Raw genomic sequence first — 19,541 nt, forward strand, 5'->3', positions numbered from 1 at the left:
TCAGTTCTGAATCATTCCTCTCCTTTTCTCCTCTAAGGCATCTGACCCCATCTTTTAAAGTTTTTGCTTTCAAGTTCTCACTCTCTTTCTCCGTCCATTTGAGATTTTTTTCCTCATCCTCTTTTCCTCATCATGGAGAATCTGTCTCTATTCCATGTCTCTCATGCATGTATATTGTGGCAACATTACTAATCTTTACCTCTGCTCCAGTTTCTCCTCTCAATACTAACTCCCATCTCAGAGCAACTGTGCTGACATGCAAAGCAGCAGGAGGCAAAGGAGGAGTGAAGCAAAGATTGAAGGTAAATGGAGTGGTTGATCCTCCTGCTCTATCAGCAGGCAGGACAGTAGGCCACAGAAGGAGAAAAGATACATGGAGTTCTTACCAATGTACGGTGGAAGAGACAGGTTGCCAAAAATGAGACACATGTTTGATTTCCTGCTTAAAGTTAGAATACTGGAGCTGTTGTCCACTGTAAAACAACTTCAAGTTCTAGAGAGGTCAGTGAAGAAAGGCTTCAAAAGAGAAATACATCTTAAGGAAAAATATGAAGGAAGAGTTTTGCTTGATACACAAGAATTACCTCTCTCTTACTTGATATCACAACAGAATAATTCCACACCCCAAAAAGCCACTCCATTTACCTTCAAGCAGCCTGTTTGCTCCTCCCAGCTCTGCAGCACCGAGACTCAAAAAGCACCAGCGAGGCCTGCTGCCACTTCGCTCAGGCTGGAGTTGAGACCTACCCTATACAATTATTAGAATTATTTTTTATTATACAACAATAATGCCCAGAACCCAAACAGAATGGGCCCCCCTTGTTCTAGGCACTGTACGAACACACAGGAAGCAACACATGGAACACACAGGAAACAACACATGGAAGGTGAGGGAAAGGTATACAATAAAAAATTGTATATTAAAGCTGTAGGGGAACTTGACTCTGTTAGGAAAGCGAAAATTATTATAAAAGTACAGCTCAGAATATAATACATGCCCAACTTGGGACCCCGGAATGACAGTATCTCCTCATTATTATCTGTCCTGATATCCCAAAATAAAATCTGAGTGTAGAGAAAGTTACCCAGTATTGCTTCTCTAAGAGAAACCTCTCCCTACTGTTTTTAGAAATTGTAAGTTACTTAAAAAATATAAACCAGAAAGCAATAATTGTCTGCAGGATTTGAAAAAAGTTCATGGAACTTTTTTATTATTTATTTTTTGTAATTTGTTCTAAAAAATATCCCTGATTATTGAAAATGATATGACAAAGAAAGAAAGAAAATATACTGCTTGTTTTGAGCAAGGAAATCCATTACATGGTCATTATATTTAAAATTGAGTACAAGTATTAAAGAGGGATAAGGAGGCTAAATTTGGGGAATACAATGAAGTATGTTATGAGTTTTTAGAAAAATGAAGAACTTGTTCTTGCAAAAACACTGTGATGATTTCAGCTTTTTGTTCCTTGGTTTGATTTATTGTCTACTGTATGTCCACACTAGAGGCTTTCTTACAAAACTACATTAGACATGCTTAAATTACATGCTTCTCAAAAATAAATGGAACTGTGCATTTCTTTTCATTTCATAATTAGTAGCATAATTTCTTCAGAATTAGTAATGCTTCGTATCTTCACTTTTTTACTTCGAGATTTAGTTTCTATGGCAACCTCTGCATACTCAAAGAAATTCATCATGTTCAAATCATCAGGTACCAAAAAATGTAATAAAAGTAGGTAGCTGATACTATATAACAATTTACACACTAAGGCTGGGTAACTTTTTTTTTAGGTGATAAAGTTCTGTTGACTACTAGAAGCACCTCTCTTAGCATGTTGAGTTGGATTTTTTTATAAGCATATTCAATTAGCATCTTTCAGACATTTCATACAATTCTAGAAAATAAATGACAGAAGTTAAAGGATGTGAACCAACATATAAACATATGAAGATTGTCAATAGCAATAAACATTAAAAACAGTTTGTTTGGGGGAAGATGGTATACTGGCATCATTTGCTTTATACCAATGATAACATGCTTCCCTGGAGTTTAGTATGCAATTTTGGTTGAATAGTTTTCAGAACAAAAATAAATTAAATCAGATAAGTCACTGTCAAGTAAAGAGCTTTGCAAAAAGAAACCCTGTTTTTCAGTGATGAAGATGACAAAGAAAAATAGCAATCAGTGCTGAATACTGCTTATTTCCCCAAAGGCTTTTCTTACCCTTGCTTTAACCCCTTTACAATCTGTTTCTACTGTGCCATTCACCATGGTATCACATGCTTTTTTAGTTGACTTTATGGACTGGAAGGGAATTAAATATATTATATGTATATATAATGAGAGATATCTCCATTATCCATTGTACAATGAAAGTGAGGAATAGGATAATGTGGGGTACCGGGGAGAAGAAGAGTGAGAGAGAGGAAGGGAAAGAGAAAGGGAGAGAATGTATGTCTTGGAAAGAAAGTGATAAATGATGGGTATGATATAAATGAGGAGAGAAATTAGTTAATAAACGGTTGAAAGAAAATATGTGAATGAAGGAGCAAATGGAATGAGAAACTAGGCTCATAGGTTTTTAACTTGAATTCTGACAGTAATTCATTCTTCTCATAGGAAAAACAATTAGAAGAAATACTGGTTAAGATCAGCAAGTTGAACTACAGTGTGTCAAAACTAAATGAAAAAATATAGTAGCCCAGGTTTGTAAAATTGAGTGTAAGTTCACTCAGAAGATTTGCACAACAAAAGATGCTATTCAGCAAGCATGGTCTGTGCCTCAAGTTTGTAACACAATTGGAAACTTGGCCCCACAGCATGTGCTCTTCTCAGTCCAATTCCTGGGAGGTGCTCACCACCTGAAACTCTTACTGATTTCAATGGCAGGCAATGCTCAGTATCGTTTAGGATTGGACCTCTAAAATCTTTCTGCTCCTTTAGTGATGCCCTCCTATTTTCTTTTTCTACATTTTGCCCTATGCAAAGAACGTTTCCAAAATCTGTATTTCAAACTATTCCCCACACTTCATTCTAATCCCTCCAAAAAAACTCTAATTTCTCCTGTATCATCAAAAGGGAATTTTAAAAATCCACAAAAACATCCACCTAATTTAATAAACCATAAATAGGTGTAAATGCTTTCCTGCAGAACCACATGATATTTCAGTAAGGCATTTGATACGGTTCCACATGGGGAATTATTAGCTAAATTAGAAAAGTTGGGGATCAATATGAAAATTGAATGGTGGATAAGGAACCAGTTAAAGGAGAGACTACAATGGGTCGTACTGAAAGGTGAACTGTCAGGTTAGAGGGAAGTTACTAGTGGAGTTCCTCAGGGATCGGTTTTGGGACCAATCTTATTTAATCTTTTTATTACTGACCTTGGCACAAAAAGTGGGAATGTGCTAATAAAGTTTGCGGATGACACAAAGCTGGGAGGTATTGTTAATACAGAGAAGGACTGGGATATCATACAGGAAGATCTGGATGACCTTGTAAACTGGAGTAAAAGTAATAGGATGAAATTTAATAGTGAAAAGTGCAAGGTCATGCATTTAGGGAGTAATCACAAGAATTTTGTTTATAAGTTGGGGACGCATCAGTTGGAAGTAACAGAGAAGAAGAAGGACCTCGGAGTGTTGGTTGATCACAGGATGACTATGAGTCGCCAATGTGATATGGCCGTGAAAAAAGCTAATGCAGTTTTGGGATGCATCAGGTGAGGTATTTCCAGTAGAGATAAGGAGGTATTAGTACCCTTATACAAGGCACTGGTGAGACCTCATCTGGAATACTGTGTGCAGTTTTGGTCTCCCATGTTTAAGAAGGATGAATTCAAACTGGAACAGGTACAGAGAAGGGCTACTAGGATGATCCGAGGAATGGAAAACCTGTCTTATGAAGGGAGACTCAAAGAGCTCGGCTTCTTTAACCTAACCAAAAGAAGGCTGAGGGGAAATATGATTGCCCTCTATAAATACATCAGAGGGATAAATACCAGGGAGGGAGAGAAATTATTTAAGATCAGTACCAGTGTGGACACAAGAACAAATGGATATAAACTGGCCATCAGGAAGCTTAGACTTGAAATTAGATGAAGGTTTCTAAACATCAGAGGAGTGAAGTTCTGGAACAGTCTGCCAAGGGGAGTAGTGGAGGCAAAAGACATATCTGGCTTCAAGACTAAGCTTGATAAGTTTATGGAAGGGATAGTATGATGGAATTGCCTAATTTTGGCAATTAATTGATCTTTGACTATTAGCGGTAAATATGCCCAATGGCTTGTGATGGGGTGGGATCTGAGTTCCTACAGAGAATTCTTTCCTGGGTGTCTGGCTGGTGAGTCTTGCCTACATGCTCAGGTTTAGCTGATCGCCATATTTGGGGTCAGGAAGGAATTTCCCCCCAGGCAGATAGGCAGAGGCCCTGGGGTTTTTTTTTTGCCTTCCTCTGTAGCGTGGGGCATGGGTCACTTGCTGGAGGATTCTCTGCACCTTGAAGTCTTTAAACCATGATTTGAACACTTCAGTGGCTCAGATATAGGTTAGGGCAGGGGTCTGCAACGTTTGGCACGCGGCTCGCCAGGGTAAGCACTCTGGCGGGTCGGGCCAGTTTATTTACCTGCTAACGCAGCAGGTTCGGCCAATCGCGGCACCCACTTGCTAGGGTTCGCCGTCCCGGGCCAATGGGGGCGGTGAGAAGCGGCGCGAGAGAGGGATGTGCTGGCTGCGGCTTCCCGCCGCCCCCATTGGCCCGGGACGGCAAACCGCGGTGAGTGGGGGCCGCGATCGGCGAACCTGCCACGTCAGCAGGTAAATAAACTGGCCCGGCCCGCCAGGCTGCTTTCCCTGCCGACCCATGGGTTAGGGGTTTGTTACAGGAGTGAGTGGGTGAAATTCTCTGGCCGGGGTTGTGCAGGAGGTCAGACTAGATGATCATAATGGTCCCTTCTGATCTTAAAGTCTATGATTCTATGATACTGTCACTCTCATCCTTCCTCTCCCACCCCTTTTCTGTGTGTTTATGACATCATTTGAAGAGACTCTCTCTATTGTGTTTCTGTGCAATGCCTAGCATACTTTGATAACACAATATCATATATGATATATATGACAATAATAACAATTATTAATTCTAGTTTTGCTGTATTGAGTTACTATTGAGAATTCAGCTATCCTTTTCTTCACAAAACGTGCAGTTTGCATATTTTAAGAACGTATATAAGGGTCAAAAATATGCTTGGGGCACAAATGAAGGACAAAATTGTAGTATGATTTTCTATATGAACATCCACTTCCCACTGACGTCAAACAAACACTTATTTCAAAGGTTAGAATTTGATGATGTAATTATTGAAATCATGACTACGGAGCTAATAACGAATGAATGTTGTTGGTAATCTACTTCACTGAAATCAAAGACTGAAACCCTATGAGCTAAATTCTGCTGTTATCCATTTATTTTGTGTATAAACTGAATCATGTATTTGATATTGCTTTCATGGTGAAACTTTTGATATCACCTGAGATTGCAAAGCTCAATTTACCTGAACTATCAACAAATACTGATTCTCTGAGTATGCATATAATTTATTTATGTGCTGAATTCTTCTATAGCTGACTCTGCCACACTGTGCTGAACATTATTTAGCAAGAAGGCACTGAGGCAATGTCCCAGAAAATGCATGAGACAGTTCTTGTAAATTACTTACAGTGGGGTGAGAAACAAAAATTGAGTTCTACACACTTGGATTAATAAACTCTTTCTTGATTGGTGTTGGCTCCTTTCTCCATGCTTCAGTTAGGAGCTCAAATCTTCTGGAAAGATAAAAATAATTTTCCTTTGAAGTTATTCCTCTTTGCTCTACATTGTAGGCAACACTTTTCTCATATCCGTAGGTCTGTTCTGAGTAGAATCCTGGTGCCTTCACTTCTCTCTTCTGTGGATTTTTTTCTTAGTAAACTTTTTGTATAGCCTGTCTGTCTAACGGTACTGCCTTGATATTTATATTAAGTCTCTCAGCTTCTCCTCCAGACACACACAAGTGTATAGGTCAAATTATGTTCTCTATTACATAGGTGCAAATTTGGAGTGGCTATATTAATTTTAATGGAGTTACTCTGGACTTACAAATGTGTAAATAACTTACTTTCCAGACCAGAAGATTCCAATGAGGGGGTGTTGAATGGCCCATAGTGATCCTGGGAGACCCAGCGTACCCCTTACTCCCCGGGCTCATGAAGCCTTACACTGGAATCCTGGACAGCAGCAAGGAGTGCTTCAACAATAGGCTCAGCAGGTGCAGAATGACTATATAATGTGCATTTGTTGGATTAAAAGCTCACTGGCGCTGCCTTTATGGCAGGTTAGACCTAACTAAGGATATTATTCCCATGGTCATAGCAGCCTGCTGTGTGCTGCATAATGTTTGTGAGGTTAAGGGTGAAAAGTTTCCCCTGAGGTGACGCATGGAGGCAGATCGCCTGGCAGCTAATTCCGAGCAGCCAAACACCAGGGCTACTAGAGGGGCAAAACTGGGGGCTATTTGAATCAGGTTTTGCAGAACCATTTTGATAATGAGCACCGGTAATATGTCTTTCTGTAAAGCATTCTGTCATGCTTTGTTATCTTGCCGCCTTGCATGAAAATGTTGATGATTGCTTCCTGTAGTCTGCAAATCTTCCAATTGCCACTGTGTATTAATTTCAGCAGCAACCACTGTGTGTAGCAGACAAATAAAGATTTATTATCTTTCAGAGAGTTTGTTTTTATTAAATACTAATTAACACACAAAAAGGTGTAAAGGGAGATAACAGTGAAGGGCAGCGTCCTGATGTAGGCTCTCATAGCTGTGTGCAACTCCAGCTATCATTTTGGAAGCTGTCCGAAGGGGTGGAGTGAATGAGGTACTGAGACAGGTCGGGAAGATGCAAGGAATGTGTGGAAGGAGTTTGGGGAGGGCATGACAAGCAGTTCTGTATCAGCTGCAGGGGTCGGGGGGGCAAGCATGCATGTGTTCTGCTTGAAGTGTAATTAGGGACTTCAACATCTCTGTTTGCTCCTGCATCACTTTTATCATCTGTTCCTGGCACATTACAATTTGCTCCTAGGTCTCCTTCTTGTCCTGCCTATTTTATAGTTTTCAGTTACAGTCTGTCTTCACGCCTGTTGTTCTTGTTTTTCGGCATCTGAGGACTGGAGCACCTCTTGAAACATGTCCTTCTTGCTCCTCCTCGTTGCTTCCTTATCTGGTGGAGGTGCTCCACCGGTTTGTAGGAGGTTCCCCTGAAGGCCACATCTGCAGAAGCAAAGGAAACAATAAACAGAAGCATGATTTTGAGTGCACTCAAAGCATCGGATCATTATAGTAAAATACACCTTTTTTAAAATAGGAACCAGTTTCTCATTGTCTTTTGTCAAGCACACAGCTCAACGAACAACCCAAACATGGTGAGTTCAGGACAGGGCCGGAGGGTCACTCAAGATGGGTCAAAAGGTCTAAGTGGCTTTCTAAGGGGATCACTGCAAGCAACTGGGCAAAATTGTAAATTCTGCCACCATTTTCCATGGGGTCATTGAAGATGCTATCTCACCCCTGAGAATAAGCAAGGATGTAAGGGTGGACTCCTGCATGTGTGTGGCATCAGACCAGGTCCCTATGCTGCATGTCTATGTGCCGCTTTGGTCCCTGCACAAGTGATTGCCGTGGAAAAGTTTCCTACAATGGGGGAAGGAACAAAGCAGCTCTGCCAAGGAACTTTTGCCAGAGAATTGGCAAGTACCTCCAGGAAAGTTTCCTAGAGACATCTCTGGAGGATTTCTGTGAAATCTCGGTGTCCATTAACACACTTTTCCACAGGGCCCCTCCTGCGTAGCTGCATAGGGGAATGTGAAGCAGACGGAGATGCAAACACAGCTAGTCGTATACATTTCTATGTCTTAGCCCACTTCTAGAGTATAACAAAGCAAAGGACAGATCTACCTCGTGTAACTGAGCAGCATCAACGCAAAAAGATCACTTACCAAAGCTTCCCTCTCCTCCATCATGACTTCTGGGACTGGCTTGAATACTCCTGGGTCAAGAAGAGGTCCTGGCTCGCCATGGCACCGGACAACCCTGTTGCCTGTCCCATCTCATCCTCCAGCTTGACTTCCTCATCCACCACTTTGTCCTCAGGGTTGAGTCCGCTGTCTCCAGTCCCACTGAAGCATCAGCAGGGCTCTTGGCAGTGGAGGTGGGGTCGCTACCAAGGATCGCGTCCAGCTCCTTGTAGAAGCAGCAGGACTTTGGTGTAGCACCAGAGCCATGGTTTGCTCCCTTGCTTTCTGGTATACCAGCCTCAACTCCTTTAGATTCGCATGACACTGATGCATGTCCTGTTTGTAGCCCTTATCCAAGATGCCACAAGAAATCTGTCCATAGGTATCAAAGTTCCTACAACTGGAGCAGAGCTGGGACTGCCCAGCCTCTTCTCCTCACAGATCCAACAACTCACATGTATTCCAAGCAGGACAGCGTTTGCTGCATGGAGCCACCATGGTCAGCTGGGAAAATGTGATGTCAGGGCTCCGTGCCAAGCAATCAGGAAATGGCCTTTAAAGGGAGGTGGGGTCAATGCCTGTGTACCTGGGTGCAGAGCAGTGGAATTCAAACCACAGCAATCAGAATGGGCATTGTGGGACATCTCCTGGAGGCCATTTTACACTCACATAACCAAGTGCAGTGTCTACACTGACACTCTGTCGATATAACTTTGCTGCAAAAAGCTCTACGCATCTTGTCTAGGTGGTTTTATTTTGTTGGAAAAGCAGGAGAGTTTTGTTGGCAGCAGGAGCACTGTAGTGTGTACACCTCCACTGTTTTGTCGACAACAGCTGATTTTTGTCAACAAAACTCTGTAGTGTAGACAAGAACTTATAGTATAGTTCTGAGCTCCAGAGGAAAACTCATGAGGAAATAAATAATTCTGTATTAAGTGCAAGGTTTCGATGGTGTGTAATAAATGAAGCACAGGGTCACATAATGAGTGATGAAATAAAAAGAAATATTGAATAACCACTGCTTTGTCCTTCCTGTGCACAATAATTAAAAAGTGCATCAAAAATCCATATGCAGGAAGAAGATGGAGTAAGGTTGCATGCACAACCTTCATTCCATCATTTTGTAACTCTTGAGCATTTGATTTTGCAATCTAAACATCCTTTTAACATAGTTTTTGTTTGTTTGTCAGTATGTAATACCATATATAGAGGATGTGCAACCTGACTGAGGTCTTCTATGCACTGTTTTTTTTAGCATCCAGGTAGCTATGCTGGTGTAGCTGCATTGGTGCAGACCGCAGATTTGCAACTGCTGATTTACACCAGTACACCATATCTAATACTACATGCACCCACAATGACGCACCCACATTAGTGTAACTATAACAGTGGCTAAAAATCTCAGTGCTGGTAAGGCCTGAGTTATTGTGGCTGTAAAAACCTTAACGTCTGCATTTCCAGATTTTTAATTTATTTAAATTAAGCTACCATGACGATGCGTGATTATTCATTAATTATTATTATACTGGATGGTGCAGGGCAAGAAAGAATTGCCAGTCATTGTACAATAATATGAAGCGCATGAGAGAGGGCGTAGTCCAAACCTCTGTTGTTGCTGCTGTTTGGCTGGAGACAGTTGTCTGCATGGCTGTGATAGTAGGGGAAGAAGCACTTCTGTTTATACTGTATTGTCTGTATACTAAAAAGACCCCAGCTTAATGTTATGTATGAAATATAAGTGGCTAAGGGAAATCTATCTTCTCACTAAATTTCCCTGCTTAACAAAAAGAATACACCTACAATTCATTTTTCTAGCAGTGGACATAATGTTACAGTCCTAGCCTAAAAGCAGCACCACAAAATAACTACATTTTAAAACTTCAGATAATCACCAATGTCTGCCTTTCACATTATTGGATATAAGGGACAAATAAGTGTTAGTATTCTGGCTGTTTTGCAGACCTCAGACTCCACAGAAAAACTTCCTATTTAGAGCATGTAAAAAAAATGGACAAGCAAGGCCTTTTCCATTTCTCACGTTTAACTGCATAACAGTAAGAGTTAGAACATTCCCACACTCATCACTGTGTACCAGGATCAGGCCTGTGGATAGTTCCACTGAAGTAAATGGGACTGCTTTCCTGAAAAGAAATACCCCTTGTGTCAAGGTTGCAGATCACATCTTTAGTAATCAGCATTATGCCTTTCATGAAAGGTTGTACACAAAGGACCCTGTAGCAGGGTGATTACCCGCTCCTGCCCTGAGGGGTTTAAAACAGTCCTGGAGGAGGGCTGTGGAGGGGCAAGATGCCTGGGCTGATTGGGAGGAAGCAGGGTCAGCTGGGGCCACGCCCCAATCAGGGCCTAGCTGGCCCTATAAAGGCTTGAGCCAGGGGGCTCAAGGAGGTAGTCTCTCTCTGTGTTCAGAGAAAGAAGGGCCTGGCTGTAGGGTGCTTAACTAAGTACCTAGAGTGGAGCAGGGCTGGGGAAAGGCCAAGGGAGCTGGGGAGCTCTGGCCTAGGAAAGCTGCAGGCCTGGTAAGGCCTGTTAGGTACTGGGTTGCAGGGGACAGCCCATGGGTAGGCAGAGGCAGCAGGTCTGAACCCCTTTGCCTGTGATGAGTGGCTGATACTGCAGTCTGCCCCAGTGAATGGGGGCTAGAGGGAGACTGGGCAGTAGCCAAGACTGAGGTGAAGTGGGGATAGTAGGTGGGGGATCCCTGGTGAGGGGAGGCCCTAAGACTGAGGGGTTACTGCCAGGGGGAAGCACCCCAGGTAAAAGGGCCCTGGGGTCCAGGGTGGGACACTGGCCTGCAGAGGGTGCTCTGGAGCTGGAACAAGCTAATTCCTGGAAGTCACCAGCAGGAGGCACTGCTGGGTGAGTCCGCACTCCTCTACAGACCCAATAATATAAGGTATTCGACACCTTGATTCCCATTAACTTCTCTGAAAAATGAGTGCCTCTATGCCCTATAGGACTGGGCCAAAATTAATTCTGAATGAACAAACTTCAGAAAGGCACACTAGTTTTGTTTGCTAAAAAATCTGACTTTGAGATAAATATCTTTTAAAGTTCAGATGTTTATCCAAACTTTGGTCTAGAATTGGTTTTCCAATACTTTCCAGTTGGCTCATAAATACTATGAGATCAGCATCTGTCTTTGTATTTTACTACTTCTGCTGGTACAAAAGGAAGTCAAGAAATGCAGAGGCACAAGAAAATGAGTAAAAAGAAAACCCAGTTAACTCAATATTTTAAAATTTCACAAATGGGTCTAGATTCATTTCAAGTCTTGAGCACGTCTTGGTTGCTTCTTATTTCTTCCTAACCATTATCCATTCCTTGTATAGATATTATCCACTATGACATGCACGTATCAAAACTATAATAAAACCTGACCATTAGCCCTAGCTTTGAGCAGTATAATACTTGGCATAAAAATCACGTCCTGACGTATGATATGTACACTAGGATATCTTCCATTCCTACAACAGAACTGAAAGTTGAGATCAATTTTTATTATTTTTCCAGTTTAAATTACACCAGATGCACTTTACGCAAACTACAATTCTGCATCTGTGCTGCCAGTCATTAAAACATTTAAGATTGAATGAGCTTTAACTGTTAAGCAAACTAAGACAAAACTCAAATTTCAAAGCTCAGTTTGAGGAGACTGCTTCATACTCAGCTGCTATCTTTGTCTTATTTTTATTGGTGCTCAGCAAGAACACATTAACGTCAGTTCACACACTTGCCAGTTGTTCACAAAGTTTACTCACCCTCTGACCTTCTTTCCCTGGTGGACCTGGAGGACCTTCTAGCCCTGGCAAACCCTAAAAATACAAACATTCAAGAATGTAACATTTCAAGATGATCTTGGCTTAATTTGACTCAGCCTGTAACAAACCATACTTGTAACCAAAGGAAACTTAAAATGTTCATTACTGATAGAGATCACCTTATGTTCAGGACTACATTATGTTCACGTGTTTTAAAAAAAAAAGTAACAATTTTTATTGATGATCGTAATACCAGCATAACCATATTGTGCCATATGGATCAGAATAATTATTGGATTTTGATGCAGTATTGTTTTAAATATAGTTATAAAAGGTTTAACTATGCTTTGTATCTGTACTACCATATATCTTGTAAAGCCAGCATGCCACATACAAATTAGCTGGCTTCATTAAACTAGGGGGTCGCCCACTCTGTAGCTTGTGTAGGCTGAGCTTACTGCACAGCAGAGGTTCCTTGCATTCCTCCATTCCCCTCCCCCATGAATTACCTAGGTGCCACTTTCCCATCCCACTCTACTTCAGGGACTCCCTGCAACTTCTCTCTGCCAAGAGTTCAGTGTGCCTCCCATTCCCCCTTCTCCCACACTAGGGTCCCCCATTTTTCCCCACATACCAATAGCTCTGATTGTATCCCCATTCCCACTTCCCTCATGCCCTTCATTTGCCCCTTTCCCCTCCATACCAGGGTTCCCCAATCTCCTCTCCACCATGGTGACACATTTTCTCAGGGTGCCCAGGATTCTGAGTCATGGTGGTAACCTACTCCCTCAAGTAGAGAAGGACTTGCTGGTGCTAAACTGGGTATCAGCGCCACGATACCCTCAGTCTGTTAGCCATTCAAACAATCTCCTCAGGGCTCTGCCAGCCTTTACTTTGCCTTGCAGGATGACACTTGATGTACCCTAGTCTCCAAGCTCCTCTAAAGCATCCCCCTGTAATGTCTGGCTGACTTCATGTTGACTTCACATGTCTGTGTTCTTTATCAGCATTCAGTTCAAACTGAGAGGCCCATTGTGAAACATTAAATGCTTAATTTATATGCCAGTTAGCTAGATGGTCAAACATTCCTGATGTGAGAAAAAAACCTTTCTCTGCAGGTGACTCATACTTGATACAGAGGCTCAGGATATATTGTCAAGATACAACACAACTTTTTAAATATCATTAGTACATACTTTCACAATGATAATAATGACCAGTGTGACACCAGCTTTTATCTACCTTACAAGACCTATTTATGGATAAGTACCATAAAAGCAGTGTCTTAGGTGAAGAGTTTGTCAGGCTTATTAGGAGTTGCTGACACGGAATTGTGAACCTTTTGCCAGCTGCAGGGCGGCTCTAGGTTTTTTGCTGCCCCAAGCAAAAAAATTTTTGGCTGCTCCCCCTCATCACCCCCGCCAGCCCTGGGCGCCCTCTCTCTTCCCCCCCCCACCCCCAACTGCACCCTCCTGCCGCCCCAGCCCTGGGTCACTGGTAACTCGCTCCCAGGGCAGGTAATTCAGCAGGAATTTTGGATGTGCACAGAACACAGACAGGATTGGTTCCCATATGGTTACAGAACTGCAGTAAAGTGGAACAATTTTCAGCTTGTGTGATTGAAGGATATCTGGATGCATATTATAAGACTGTCCTACATAAATGAGGAAAAGTTGAGGTGCCTTTATTATTCTTTTGTTCCACTCTTTCTTTCTATGGGTAATTTGCCAATGCAATATCACTGTCTTCCTTTTAAACAAACAAACAAACAAAAGGCAATGGCTGTTGAAAATAGCAATTCCAGTCCTAATAACCACTGGGAAGCATTTCTTGCTCAATTTATTCTACTTTTTCTACAGCAAGTTACAGTGGATCAGTATATTTGATTTGGGGGAAATGAAGTAACAGCTGCCCAAATTGAGCTTGAGTACTCCTGAATTTTGAGGGTGTTCAAATCTGGAAGGCAGGTGCTGGATTCCCTTTCTGAATATTAGTTAAATCTGGAAAAGAAAAGTCAATTGCTGCTTCCATGGCTCAGAAGTGTAAATCCTCCTATGTGCCTGCTACTGTATCTAAAGCTGCCCAGTCTAGTAGAGCCTCCCCTCCCTTACTTTTCATTTTAATTTCTAGTGGGATCCACATACCTCCCTTGCTAGGCTTCAGACAGAGAGGTGCACTGTCCATTTAGTCCACCCAATTCTTTCTTTAGGGGAGAGCCCAGGGCTGGGGTGGCAGGAGGTGCAGGTGGGGGCCAGAGCTGGGGAGGCAGGGGGTGCGGGTGGGGGGGGGGGGGAAGAACCCGGGGGTGGGGGGGCGGGGGAGGGGGGTGGGGGGAGAGCCCAGGGCTGGGGCAGCAGAAGGGTGCAGGTGGGGGCCAGAGCTGGGGCGGCAGGTAGGGTGACCAGATGTCCCGATTTTATAGGGACAGTCCCGATTTTGGGGTTTTTTTCTTATATAGGCTCCTATTAACCCCCACCCCCGTCCTGATTTTTCACACTTGCTGTCTGGTCACCCTAGCGGCAGGGGGTGTGGGCAGGGGAGAGTCCAGGCCTGGGGCAACACGAGGGTGCAGGGGAGTCCAGGGCTGGGGTGGGGGCGCAAAAAACCTAGAGCTGGCTCTGTCCCTACCATTCACAGCAAGCTGCAGCATGAGGTTTCAGTTCCACACTCCTTCCCCATCCCTTTCCTGTTAATTGTGGCCGAGGGAATGCTGGGAAATGTAATTCTTTCCCTGCTCCAGGGCTGGCTCTATAGGCAGGGAGCTAACCAAGGAACTACAGCTCCCAGGGCCCCCTGTTGGTTCTCAGCTCCCATGCTGGATTCTTGCGCCCCTGCAAATTTGCCTCCCCAAGCAACTGCTTGCTTTGCTGGTGCCTAGAGCCGGCCCTGGCCAGCTGGCACCAGGCACCAATGGACCTCTGTGTCACACATGAGTTCTGACTGCCCCCCATTCCCAGGTTCCCATTATCTCCCATGTCAGTGTCTGTCAGCTTTTCCTATTCCTCTTTCTACCCCAGGCTAGGGTTTTGTGTACCCTCTTCCTCCACATCAGAGCCACCAGGAACTATGTTGCCTGCCCATTTCTCCCATACCAGTGTCCCTATTCTCCTCCAAAGCTAGGGACTATGAGCACACTGCCATTGCAACCTTATTTGTCTGGGTGAAAAATCATTCAGCATATCAGTATGTTAAACTCTACCAGGAGCATGGGCAGAGATTAGATTGAGTATTGTTATTCTGTAAGGTGTTAATGGGCACAATCAATCAGTTTGCCCTACAGATGAATGCAGAGGTGCTTGAAGCTGTGGCTGTGCTAAACCAATGGCAGGGACTCCATGCGTCCCACATTCTACTCTCTCCCAACCTCCTCTTTCAATTTTCCAATTGCTCCCCAAATCAATAGGATTCTGGCCAGTGATGCCTATAACGTTCCCTGAAATATTGGAATTGATTTCATGCAGTGTTCAAAAGTTATCACATTACATAGAGACCGACACCTTTGAGTACAGGGTCTTGCAAGCTTACCCAATAAATAGCAATACACCATGTCTCTGAAATCAAGTTTAGGCTCTTTACCCTGATCTTATAACTGACTGTGCCCTGGTCGACCCTTGAGCCCACATTCAACCTCACTGTTGAGATCAAAATGAAGGGTTCTGGCTGTGCATAACAAGTCACAGGATTGGAGCCTTAGGTTTTTTATTTATTCAAGATAAACTCCCCTTTTGACTAGTTAAGAAGTAAGTGTTGAAGCAAGTCATGTTTTTAGAAAACTATCCATTTCCAGAAAGTGAATTAAAACATGATCTGTAATTCAGGTGATAAAATTGAGAAAAGTAATGAGGTTTAAATTGCTATCTCCCAAACCTTAAAAAGGTGGCATCACTTTATAAAAATGAATTGTATGAATTCAGTTTTAAATAAAAATTAATCTGTTCAAGAGCTTTCCCATTTATATAATTTCTCCACTCTGAATCACAACAGCTGGGAGAACTCCTCAGACTTTATTAATTCACTACATGATATTCTGTCACTTTAATTTAAAATATTAACAAGTTAATGTTTCAGACACTTCAAAATTGCTGCAAACTATGTTCATGCTTCAAACAATTTCTAAATTTTCTATTAATGGTTGATAATGCATAGTTGTTCCCAAAGTCACAAATATAACCGTTAACTTGCTAGAAAATATTTGTGTATGTTAAAGTAAAAAATTTCGTGTGAACCAGAAATCATACAGCACTAACTGTAGTGAAGCTACGTAGTTTAAACACACACATGCATACTCTGTGAATGCCCCTCTACTTCAGAATTCACTCCTCCAGGTTGGTCTACAAATTTGCCCTGCACTGTTAACTTCCCAAGTACAATGCATAGATAGCTCATCTTTTTGAGGATACTGTTGCTGGGAATTCAAGAGGTGGAAAGATTTTAGTTTGTGATTTTTCTCCCCCTCCTGAATAGTGGTTGCACACAGGGGAGCAAGATGTTGCCTTGCTTTGTAATTATTTGATTACGAAATGTATTGTAAATTGATGGCAAGGGTACTTGGAACCTTGGAGAGGCATTTTTTTAAATGTTTGCTTGCAAAATTTAAAATAGATTCCTAAAACTAAAAATTAAGGTACCGTATGCAATGACTTTTCTAATCACTTCAGAAACTGAGTGGTTCATATTATTATGCCCTCATGATAAAAGGACAGCTTAGAATATGACCTATAGTCTATCCATTAGCAGAAGTAATTCATTAAAATGAAAACACACAAAATATTTATTCATAAAGTAAAAAAATTAACTTTATGAAGGATTTTACGAAAAACATTACCTTCAAAGACTGCTGTTAGCCTTACAGACAAGTACAGTATTTGGTCTTCCTAAACCTTAGCTATTTTTTGTCTGTGCAGATAACTCTCCACGGCATCCCCAAACTAAAAGAGCGTTGTATCTTGGTCAATAAGAAGGTAAGTTTTTTTAAAAATAAGAAACAGCCATAACAAATATGACAGTGTATGAACCTCAGAAACTTATGTATTACATAAAAGGAAGCACTCAGCATTATGTACCTGTACAACAAAGTCTTAATGGAAAAAACATAACCACCTAACTGTACAACACGGTGACAACTAGTTTTGTAGCCAGCATTTTCTGTTCTAAATCTATTCGCATTCTTTTTCTTCTAATTTTAAAATATCACAATTACGGACAAAGAAACCGCTAAGGAGGTTTATATTCAAGGAAAAGGAGGAGTGTTGAGTGTAATCGGAAACTGGAATGGAAGAACTGCTCTGTACAAGGGGCCATTCCCTGGCATTGAAATTTAGGTTTTATTAGGGCCTTTGGGTTTAGAAATGAAAACACAATATGTTCCAAAGTACCCAACATCCTAGTTTTAGAAATGTAATAAAATAGCAGCTACTGCTCTTTACTCAATGAGGTATTAGACAAAAATAACTCTACACCTTCAGTCACCTTCCAGAATAACTTTCAAAATGAATGAAAGGGACAATTGTCCAACAGTGAGTCCTCTTCACTACAAAGAAAGTAGAGAAGCACCCATTGCTTAAGTTATTTAAAATTAGACTGGAAACACTGAAGAATCTACCATAGTGGATAATTCTTTAATGAGGTAAACATATACATAAGGACACAAGAGCAAAGTATCCCACTGTGTAGGAAACCTAGGAAATATGGCAAGAGACCACCCTGGCTTAACCAGGAGTTCTTCAATGATCTGAAACTCAAGAGTCCTACAAAATGTGGAAACTAGGCCAAATTACAAAGGATGAATATGAACAAATAACACAAGTATGAAGGGACAAAATTAGAAAGGCCAAGGCACAAAATGAGCTTAAACTAGCAAGAGACATAAAGGGTAGCAAGAAAACAATACACAAATACATTAGAAGCAAGAGGAAGACCAAAGAGAGGGTAGGTCTGTTACTCAATGAGGGGGGAAAACAATAACAGAAAATTTGGAAATGGCTAAATGATTTTTTTTGTTTTGTGTTAGTTTTCACCAAAAAGGTTAGCAGTGATTGCACATTTAACACAGCCATTGCCAGTGAAAATGGGGTTGAATATGAAGCTAAAATAGGGAAATAAGTTAAAAATTACTTAGATGTCTTCAAGTCACCAGGGCCTGGTGAAATGCATCCTAGAATACTCAGAGTTGACTGAGGAGATATCAGAGCCATTAGCAATTATCTTTGAAAAGTCATGGAAGACTGGAGAGATTCCAGAGGACTGGAAAAGGGCAAATATAGTGCCCATCTATAAAAAGGGGGTGGGGGAGGACAACCTGGGAAATTACAGACCAGTCAGCCTAACTTCAGTACCCAGAAAGATAATGGACCAAATAATTAAGCAATCAATTTGCAAACACCTAGAAGATAAGGTGATAAATTAATGGAGATATCCTATCTCCTAGACCTGGAAGGGACCTTGAAAGGTCATCGAGTCCAGCCCCCTGCCTTCACTAGCAGGACCAAGTACTGATTTTTGCCCCAGATCCCTAAGTGGCCCCCTCAAGGATTGAACTCATAACCCTGGGTTTAGCAGGCCAATGCTCAAACCACTGAACTATCATTCAACATGAATTTGTCAAGAACAAATCATGTCAAACCAACCGGAAAGCTGTCTTCAACAGGGTAACAAGCCTTGTGGATGGTGGGGGAAGGGAAGGAGTGGTAGATGTGGTATATCTTGACTTTAATAAAACTTTTGATACTATTTCTCAACCTTCTCAAAAAACAAACTAGGGAAATACAACCTAGATGGGGCTACTATAAGGTGACTGCATAACTGGCTGAAAAACTATTCCCAGAGAGTAGTTATCAGGGGTTCACAGTCAAGCCAGAAGGGCATATTGAGTGGAGTCCCACAGAGATCAGTTCTGGGTCCAGTTCTGGTCAATATTTTCATAAATGATTTAGATAATGGCATAGAGAGTACAGTTATAAAGTTTGCTGATGACGCCAAGCTGGAAGAGGTTGCAAGTGCTTTGGAGGGTAGAATTAAAATTCAAAACGATCAGGACAAACTGAAGAAATGATTTGAAGTAAATAGGATGAAATTCAATAAGGACAAATCTAAAGTACTCCACTTAGGAAGCAGCAATCAGCTGCGCACATGCAAAATGGGAAATGACTGCCTAGGAAGGAGCACTGCAGAAAGGAACCGAGGGGTTACAGTGGATCACAAGCTAAATATGAGTCAACAGTATAACACTTGCAAAAAAGAGCAATCATCATTCTGGGATGTATTAGCAGGAGTGTTGTAAATAAAACATGAGCAGTAATTCTTTCGTTCTACTCCGCACTGATTAGGCCTCAATTGGAGTATTGTGTCCAGTTCTGGGTGCCACGTTTCAGGAAAGATGTGGACAAATTGAAGAAAGTCCAGAGAAGAACAACAAAAATGATTAAAGGTCTAAAACATAACCGATGAGGGAAGATTGAAAAAATTAAGTTCATTTAGTTTGGAGAAGAGAAGACTGAGCGGGGACATAAGTTTTCAAGTACATGAAAGGTTGTTACAAGGAAGAGGGAGAACAATTGTTCTCCTTAACCTCTGAGGATAGGACAAGAAGCAATGGGCTTAAATTGCAGCAAGGGCAGCTTCGGTTGGACATTAGTAAAAACTTCCTAACTGTCAGGGTGGTTAAGCACTGAAATAAATTACCTAGGGAAGTTGTGGAATCTCCATTATTGGAG

At 41.8% G+C, this 19,541-nt stretch overlaps 1 protein-coding gene across 1 annotated transcript in view; it reads right to left on the bottom strand.

Moving 5' to 3' along the window:
• Positions 1 to 19,541, bottom strand: part of COL19A1 (collagen type XIX alpha 1 chain) — a 311,359-nt gene that overhangs the window by 122,782 nt on the left and 169,036 nt on the right. The window contains exon 16 of the mRNA XM_034766226.1: positions 11,830 to 11,883. Within this exon, the coding sequence (XP_034622117.1) occupies positions 11,830 to 11,883 (54 nt within the window). The remainder of the gene's footprint in view (positions 1 to 11,829; positions 11,884 to 19,541) is intronic.

The sequence above is a fragment of the Trachemys scripta genome, chromosome 3, assembly GCF_013100865.1.
Source record: "Trachemys scripta elegans isolate TJP31775 chromosome 3, CAS_Tse_1.0, whole genome shotgun sequence".
NCBI lineage: Eukaryota > Metazoa > Chordata > Testudines > Emydidae > Trachemys > Trachemys scripta.